This window comes from Alosa pseudoharengus, unplaced genomic scaffold (genome assembly GCF_046254945.1).
Source record: "Alosa pseudoharengus isolate Yale_2024_CS ecotype anadromous, Long Island Sound unplaced genomic scaffold, YU_APseudo_1.1 YU_APseudo_1.1_scf_1, whole genome shotgun sequence".
Classification (NCBI taxonomy): Eukaryota; Metazoa; Chordata; class Actinopteri; order Clupeiformes; family Clupeidae; genus Alosa; species Alosa pseudoharengus.
Window position 1 is genome coordinate 50,991,631 of NW_027468564.1, and position 8,939 is coordinate 51,000,569.

The window sequence follows — 8,939 nt, forward strand, 5'->3', positions numbered from 1 at the left end:
AATACTGCTAATTTTATGCAGTTTAACAAATGTATAAATTGTGCACTGTCGCTTTAATTCACGTTTATTTCTCAATGATCTTCTGCAAGGCCGTAGTCATGATGTCAACATTGGGGGGGACCAAATCTGTGGTGGGACCCCCAAACAGAATTTTAATACATTTCCTACCATGCAAAAATATTATTAAAAATCACAAACAAGTCGTTAGTTAGGTCAGTCAATTAGGTTATTCCAAACTTTTGACGGACATAGGCATGGCATGGATGGATTATGAACCCCTGGACACAGATGCCCCCCCCCTGGTGAGTTTTGTGAAAAGAGAAGGGTGGAGAAGAAGCAACTTCACACAGAGGCTTGGGCTTCAGGGCCACCTGAGCTCTTGGGCCCAGTAAGCCCATTCAGTAATCCATCCCTGGACCCGTGACTCCATTTGTGTTCAAAATGTATACTTTAAAAGAAATTACAAACTAGAGTATCTTATGATAACCTCTATATTACACAGAATGTGGTTCTTTGCCTTATTACTTACACCTGAAGATTTTTTTAAACTAAGGCTTAGACTCATAGGTTTGGAGCCTAATAAGATTTTGTCTTTTAATTTAGATTTTATTATGCTTGCGGCTAATCACACCATTTTAACGTAGTTTGAAAGGGACAGGATTCAGGAATAGGCTACTAAGACAGGCCCCTCTTCTGTCTGACTCACCTCATGTTACCCCTGTATGCATTATAGACTGGCTTCTGACAGAAATGACGTTTTGTGCCAACATGTAGAAACACTAGGCCTACTATAGCGTTTAATTGGTGAATGGAGGTGCAAATTCCTATCTTTGGTTATTGTCCGCGATTCACATTAACTGTAGGCTATCACGTATTGTAAACGTTTTTTCCAACTTGTGTGCCGTCGCCACATTTGATCACGTTTTGCCTGCATGGATGCGCGATTGAGTGCGCATCTAAATATGCAAGATGGGTCCGTGTAACGCTTATCAGTTCAATTTTCTATTCCAAAACTTGAAAACGGAAATTAGAAAATATATTTTGATTTCCTAACATTGTGTTTTTTTGCTCGCCAGGTAAATACGCGAGTAAGATTTTGGAGTCGTTTTTTTTTATTTTGAGCTTGATAGAAAATTGGATAATTGAAAAAATAGAAATTCGGAAAGGTTCTGTTCTGTTTCTGCATGCGTCTTTAGGTTGCTGGCGAAGCCAACCCCCTACCAACCCTCGCCGCTATTCCCTGATTAGTGGCTGCGCGCAGAAAACGCAGACGAGTTTCCGTGGGCTTTAAAATGTTTGGTATCTCAGCTCATGTACATTTTGGCAGGTAGTTGTAAAAATGTAGTGGGGGGGGGGGGGGGGGGGGGGGGGGCTGTGGTTGTACACATTCTGTGGTTGTGGAATCTACACGTTCGGTGGTTGTACCGCTGCATTAAAAATAAAAGTCCCCACGTTACGTAGCTGGTCCAGTCAACAGAAAATGATGCTGAACCCTCTAGCAGTTTAAGCTCTCCCTGCTGTCACTCTGCTCTGCTTGTGAAGCTGATCCCAGGAGGATTCAATAGCGTGGACTCTTCTCAGCAACAGTTGCAACATTAATTCTGCATTACAATTGTCTTTACAACAAGCAGAGGGGCATGACCACTGCAATTACAGAATTCATGTTACTACTGTTGTTGAGAAATGTAGACACTATGTGTTGTGGGACAGTTACACTCAAGCCTTATGTGCCTAGTTTCCCCCAGCATTTCATTTATATTCAACTCTGTAAGTTGGAGCTGAACTTTATCATTAAACTGTTGATGATCATGCAGTTTTGTGTAGCCTACATGACAATCAATGTTATATGTGCACCAACCTGGGACCTAGTCACTAAGAGATTGATGTTAGAAAGAAATGATTTACAAGAATATACAAATAATATCTTCCATAATAAGGTATGTTAGAGAGTACATACAACAGGTCAAAGCAAATGTAAATAAATAAATACCAACAGACAATAGGTCAGGTCAAACCAAGTGTTTTTAATAGGACAAACATGAACCTATGTGTGACAGTGTAATGTTTGTGCAGGGGGCATAAACATCACACATGTTTTGAAACCTATTACTTAAAACTAAAACTACAAATATTTAGGTAAATGCAGTACATAGTCACTTGTGTTTCAATACAGCGTCAAACAAAGCTGTGGGAAATTAACAGGACTGTGTGGAACATTGTTGCATTAAAACCTCACAAGTATGAAGTTTTCAGAGGAAAAAAAAAAATTGCTGCCTTTTAAGAACAGTAATAGGCCGCATATTGTTACCCCCCACACAAATATTTAGTTAAATATATTACTTACACATTACATAGTCACTTGTGTTTCAATACAGCGTCAAACAAAGCTGTGGGAGATTAACAGGACTGTGTGGAACATTGTTGCATTAAAACCTCACATGCATTAAGCTACAGTATGGACGGTTTGTAGAGGAAAAAAAAAAACAGTGATGCCTTTTAAGAACAGTAATAGGCCCCCCCAGGACTGCGAGCAACATTGTTGCATTAAAACCCTCCGCCATACAAAAACATTAAGCTACAGACAGTTTGAGTAGAATCTCACTGACGCCTCTTAAGAAAACTAATTTGTTGCCAAACATTGTTGACTTGCACAAAAGACAATCATCATTATTCTCTAAGTATGTCTGCACACATGCCCCACATCCTACAATCTGCCCGCAACATGCAGCTACTACAACAACGGTGGAAGGTAAATTGGTGCAAATTTTGCATATAAATGCCTCCTTGAGGCATTTGGTAACAGTGGCTTCTGCACCCAAATTTTGAACAGCATCTTGCATATTTTGCAGGATTGCCACCTGTGTGACTTTTGCTTGATTCACTACAGCTGCAAGTTCTGTCATTTTTTCTTCGATCATGCCACTGATCGTGCTCTCCACGCCCTTTAATTCGACTTTGAGGGTCTCCTCAATGTTTGCCAGGGTGGTCTTCACTGTTTCTGGGGTATCAGCTTCCAATCTAAAAAGAAGATGAAATGTCAGTTTCATGACAGACCACAGTGTCAGAGACAATCCACATATCACATGATAAAAAAAAAGAACATGCACACACACATTTGGCTGATTGCACCTGAAATAGTCCAATCCCCCTCTGTTACACACCATCAGCTTTTTTTTTCTTCAATAAACAACAAAACAAGACAGATGCAGCTTGCAAATTCAAAAAATCTTGGTGAACTGGAGGCCACTACCCATGAAGAATGGATTAAAATCAGGGAGTTTAATGTAAGCATGTTGGCCCAGGGCAAATAAAATAGTATGTCGCGCCACTTACATGTAGCTAGCCAGTTCAGCAGCAGGTTGGGGCTCGGTTATATTGAAAACATTCCTCAAGAATGCTACCACAGATGTCGTTTGCCTCTCCATAACATTTGCATCAGTTCATTTAAGTACAAAGTGTAATATTCTAATTACAACAGACTTGTCATGAAGGGTCTGAATAATGTTGAGACAGTAATCATTCAAAGTGGTATTTCAGTGCCATTTTCATTTTTGAATTTGAACAAACTTCTTACTATCTCAGTTGTGAAAAAGTATTGAAATCACTTTTCGATTGACTGGTTCTACAGGTGCTGCTGTACTACCCGCCTCACCTCCTTTTCTTTGATGAGTTTCGTGTAAGTTTGGAAATGTCCGTGTTCTTGATCGCGTAGATCTTGCGACTCGGAGTTTTCCAGAATTCCAAATCTGCATGGAAGACAGAAAAGGCACAAACACAATCAGTTCACAACATCATTTGAATAGACACATACTCACTTGCATTACATCTAAATAAACTAGTGCAATATGATATTATGTATGGCTTCAGTTTATTAATCAATTCATTGGGTTTTGCATCAATTCATTGATACACATTGGTATCAATTTCACTTCCAAAGCATTTATGGAGCATTTAATACACATTTGTGTATAGTGTAAGGTCCGTGTAACGCTTTGCAGTGCATTGTTCTATTTGCTCCATCCATCTGATCCAAATAAAAAATGTGTTCAATAATCCAATTCTCAATTTTTTTTAACTGCTCAGCAAATAGATAATTGCTGCTATTTTCTAAATGTGTCATTAGTCAAGATATAAAGAAAAAGACAGAAACTGGATTGGAAACAAAAGTAAAATTCAGTTAATATTGGATTTTTGCCCTTTTTACCGTTTTTGTTGGGGTGTACCACAAGCGTAGGGGGTTGCCCTGATACATATTGGCGCGCGGTGTTGTTGATGGCATTTTATCAGCGGATGTAGAGATGGAGGCCTATCAAACACAGTTCAGCAATTGATAATGCAATTGATAATGTCAGTTCGAGATCAGAACTTCAGATGCAGAGGGAGACATTGCTGCATCCTGATACCTATGAGTACGTGTGTAGAATGTTCATGTTCTGGGAGGCTTTGGAGACCTACATGATCCAATGGACTTGAGCCGTAGCCTATAGCAATGTAGGCTATTTGCTGTTGAAATTAATAAATAGATAAACTGATAAATTAGGCATATACTCACTGTTGTGTCTTCGTTTAGCCTAATGAAACATAGTCTAGCGTAAAGTGTTAAATAAGCAAAAATGTCCCATGTCAAACAGTGCTTGGGGTAGCCTCTATAGCCTAGACTGACGTCGATGGCAAAGAATTCTGCTTTGGGGAATTATTTGCTATGGCACGGCCATGGTATTCAAATATACTGTAGATATGTTCAACATAGGCTGAAAGTTATGTTTAACGTGCCATCTCCCAAAAATCGGCGAAGTTTTAGTTATTAATCACTAAAGTAATGAGTCAAAATCACGCACAACTTAGGCGGCGCTCTCTTCCACCATCTAGCCTGGCCCAGCTAGATGGTGTTCTCCCCCAGGTGCTCGTGGTTCAGTCCAACCAAAAGCTCAAAAAAGGAAAATTAGAAAATTGACGCATCATTTTAATTTTTAACTTCTGAACAGAAAACCGTAACTGTGCTTAATTGAAAATCAAAATATGCAACAATAACCCATTTACTGTGCCGTCCTAAAGAATGGATAACGGATTTTTAAGCCTATTTTTATATTTTTTCATGTGAATTCTGCAAATAGAACATAGCACTGCAAAGCGTTACACGGACCGTGTAAGAGTATATTCCCTGTAATATATGGGTCAAACCTTTTGTCTCAGCAGAATCAGAGATTGGTACCCCTTTTGAATCACACATGGTGAATGCATCTGAGGAGTTTATATACTCTTGCACAGTTGTTGCAATGGCCTGCACGCCAGTGCCCTCGTTGATGGTGACATGCACTGAGGCTGATGGGGAAGGGTGGAAGCTTTATTAGTTAAAGGAAACACATTATTAAACCCAGTGCCCTGTTGTTAAAGGTCACTGCGTGCTGTAGTGAGGAAAAAGAACGAGACAATTTGGCACAACATAGCCAGAATAGTGGACCAGCAGCTAAAGCTCAGCTATCAGAGCATTTGAGTTTCAATTTTAGTTTATGTTCACAAATAAGTTCGCTTTAGCTGCTGGTCCACTATCCGGTATGTTGTGCCAAATCCCCCCCCCCCCCCCCACTGAAAGCATGTGGTGACCTCAAACAGCAGGGCTATGGATCAGATAATGCCAGAGTTTCACTTTAAGTTAATATTGCAGACCTTAGCATAATGTGCCTATACCTACCCCACACATCCAAGCATTACATTTAGTAGGCTACATCGATGTCATAGATGGGGAAAAAACAATACTCTTGTTTTAGTCACCCACTTACTGTATGCAGAAATGTCACCATCATCTTCCACATCAGCCAGGTAAATCTTCCTTCTAAAGCTCTTGTTCTTCCTGCCGGGGTTCTGAAATGTGGAGGACTGTTGTGCAGGAGGGCGACAGGCTGGTGGAATAAAGGTGGATGTGGATGTGGAGGCTGGAGGTGTGAAATGAGACCTCGGTCCTGTGTAAGGGGCGGGATTAAGGACTGCTTGCTGAAACTTCTCTCTGCCCCATACCCGAAAAGACCCTCGGTCTCGCATTAACAGTGTCTGGAAGGAGCCGTGTGGGGTGGGGAAAAACGTCTCTCTGGTGATGTCATCCTCCAAATAAATACTCTCCTCTTCCAACTATGGATAAACAAACACAGTTTACACTACAAACTATTACACTACAACCATTGATATACAAACAAATTGGCGCATAGATAGTCAATTGTGAGAACTGGCTTCATAATGTCATCCATGTCGCCATTGTACAGATATTGGTGGCTATCAGGTCAACATTGAAGTTAGCTGTTGTTAGGCTAGCGTTAGCTCTTCATGGGTGCTGCCACTGAATTAATATAACGGTAGTGGAATTTTTTTGAACCACACTTTTCTCTTACTTACATACTTTATCATTACTTAAGCCATTAAAAGCCACAGCATGCAGAAACCTCATGTATCTAAAGTTATCATTCTATCCATAACGTCAAACGTTAACTAGCCATTACTAGCCAGAAAATGATGTTAATAATGTTACAATTTAGAAACGTTCACGTTGCGCTAAACGCAGGTCTTACCTGAAAGATTAACTCCACGCGTTTCCTGCTCAAATCCTTTGATGTTATTGTCAGTCTTTTATTATCATTATATAAATGAAATGTGCTAGCGATGGCAGTAAAATCATCTCCTGACGACTCCATCGTGTCTCGTCCGTCCATGCAACATCCGGGTCAGACGACTGTGATCCGGACCAAATCCGGGCCAATCTGAAGAACCATAAATGAATAAATGTATCGATGAATAATTTTTTTCTTGTTTATGATCAATATCAAAATGTCCACTCTTGATCAATATGAGAATGTAATCCGTACGCTCGTGGAAGAACGTGGTTATACCTGCAATCAAGTGAGGGAAGTCCTACAGAACCAGTATGGAGTCACAAGAGGAGCAAGTCTATCCTCCATATACACATTTTGTCTGCAGTGTAATATCCACAGACACCATTACTCTGTTCTGGGAAAAGACGGTGTCAATGCTATTGTGGCATCATCTGTATGCAAAACTGGACCATATTGTGGAAGGAAAGTAATGACTGGTATGATGAGAGCTGCTGGGTTCAAGCTTGGAGAGCGAAGTGTTAGGCAAGCGCTTGCAACAATGACACCTGTCTACACTCACATGAGAAGAGAGGGCACTGCCAGGTTGACCAATCCTCATCTGTACTATGCAGAGTATGCAGGACACAAAATACACATGGATCAAAATGAGAAGCTGATTGAATTTGGAGTGACTGAAGTTGTGGCGTCAGATGGTTTCAGTGGAAAGATCTTGGGGTTTGCAGTCATGCCTATCAAGAACAATTTGACCATTTATGATGAGGTCTTCAGAGATGTTTGTCTGAAGTATGGCCTTTTTGACCAGATTAGAGTCGACTATGGACGGGAATTCTACCTTTGCCTGTACCAACAAGACAACCTCCAAGCATACCGCACAAACACCAACAGGCCCCCATACATACAAAGTCTATCCAGACAAAACCATACTGCTGAAAGAAAGTGGGTGGAGATAAATGCAAGAGTTAATTACCCAATTAAGAATGCTCTCTGTGAGATGGCCAACAACCTCTTGTTGGATATGGATGATGTGTGTACCAAGTTCTGTGTGTCCACTTTCACACAGAGCTGCTGCAGAGCAGGCTTGGGTACCTTTATTCCAGCATGGAATGCCCATACTATACCACTGAAAGGTGTTCCTGATGTCCTGTTTGTAAACAACCTGCGAACATCCAGAGTACCTCTGTAGCTACTTCCACCTGCTGAAGTTGTGGCAGCACATTACAACACTGAAGGTGGGCACCTGACCCAACCCACAGACTTTGGGCATGACCCTCTGTATGGGAGTGCAGATTTACAGCAGCTGCGGTACATTCACTTTTCAACAGCTTATCCCAGCTTTGAAGACATCTTCTACAGCACAGTCATGGGGGACAATGTTTTTTTCACACAGGCCCTGCTTTCATACATTGATATTACAAACAGACTCAGTAGGAATTACCTTTAAACTTTCCATGAACTATGTCACATATGTTTGCAAGAGAATTGTAAGGTTTTAATGCAACAATGTTCCACACAGTCCTGTTAATTTCCCACAGCTTTGTTTGACGCTGTATTGAAACACAAGTGACTATGTACTGCATTTACCTAAATATTTGTAGTTTTAGTTTTAAGTAATAGGTTTCAAAACATGTGTGATGTTTATGCCCCCTGCACAAACATTACACTGTCACACATAGGTTCATGTTTGTCCTATTAAAAACACTTGGTTTGACCTGACCTATTGTCTGTTGGTATTTATTTATTTACATTTGCTTTGACCTGTTGTATGTACTCTCTAACATACCTTATTATGGAAGATATTATTTGTATATTCTTGTAAATCATTTCTTTCTAACATCAATCTCTTAGTGACTAGGTCCCAGGTTGGTGCACATATAACATTGATTGTCATGTAGGCTACACAAAACTGCATGATCATCAACAGTTTAATGATAAAGTTCAGCTCCAACTTACAGAGTTGAATATAAATGAAATGCTGGGGGAAACTAGGCACATAAGGCTTGAGTGTAACTGTCCCACAACACATAGTGTCTACATTTCTCAACAACAGTAGTAACATGAATTCTGTAATTGCAGTGGTCATGCCCCTCTGCTTGTTGTAAAGACAATTGTAATGCAGAATTAATGTTGCAACTGTTGTGGAGAAGAGTCCACGCTATTGAATCCTCCTGGGATCAGCTTCACAAGCAGAGCAGAGTGACAGCAGGGAGAGCTTAAACTGCTAGAGGGTTCAGCATCATTTTCTGTTGACTGGACCAGCTACGTAACGTGGGGACTTTTATTTTTAATGCAGCGGTACAACCACCGAACGTGTAGATTCCACAACCACAGAATGTGTAC

General features: G+C 40.5%; 1 protein-coding gene across 1 annotated transcript; it reads right to left on the reverse strand.

Annotated features, from left to right (window-relative positions):
• Positions 1-2,004: 2,004 nt before the first annotated feature.
• LOC143109858 (uncharacterized) lies at positions 2,005-8,693 on the reverse strand. The gene is made up of 6 exons (XM_076272692.1): positions 6,879-8,693; positions 6,561-6,749; positions 5,781-6,126; positions 5,182-5,322; positions 3,653-3,746; positions 2,005-3,018 (listed from the first exon to the last, which is right to left on the reverse strand). The coding sequence occupies exons 2-6, from the start codon at positions 6,699-6,701 to the stop codon at positions 2,571-2,573; spliced, it is 1,170 nt and encodes a 389-aa protein (XP_076128807.1). The 5' UTR covers positions 6,702-6,749; positions 6,879-8,693; the 3' UTR covers positions 2,005-2,570.
• Positions 8,694-8,939: the final 246 nt, after the last annotated feature.

Excerpts from the sequence above, each read along its gene's own strand:
- LOC143109858 (XM_076272692.1), bottom strand. The coding sequence starts at position 6,701 with ATGGACGGACGAGACACGATGGAGTCGTCAGGAGATGATTTTACTGCC. Across the intron at positions 3,747-5,181 it reads TGATTCTGCTGAGACAAAAG|ATTTGGAATTCTGGAAAACT; the intron begins GTTTGACCCATA and ends TCTTCCATGCAG. Across the intron at positions 3,019-3,652 it reads AACTCATCAAAGAAAAGGAG|ATTGGAAGCTGATACCCCAG; the intron begins GTGAGGCGGGTA and ends TCTTCTTTTTAG.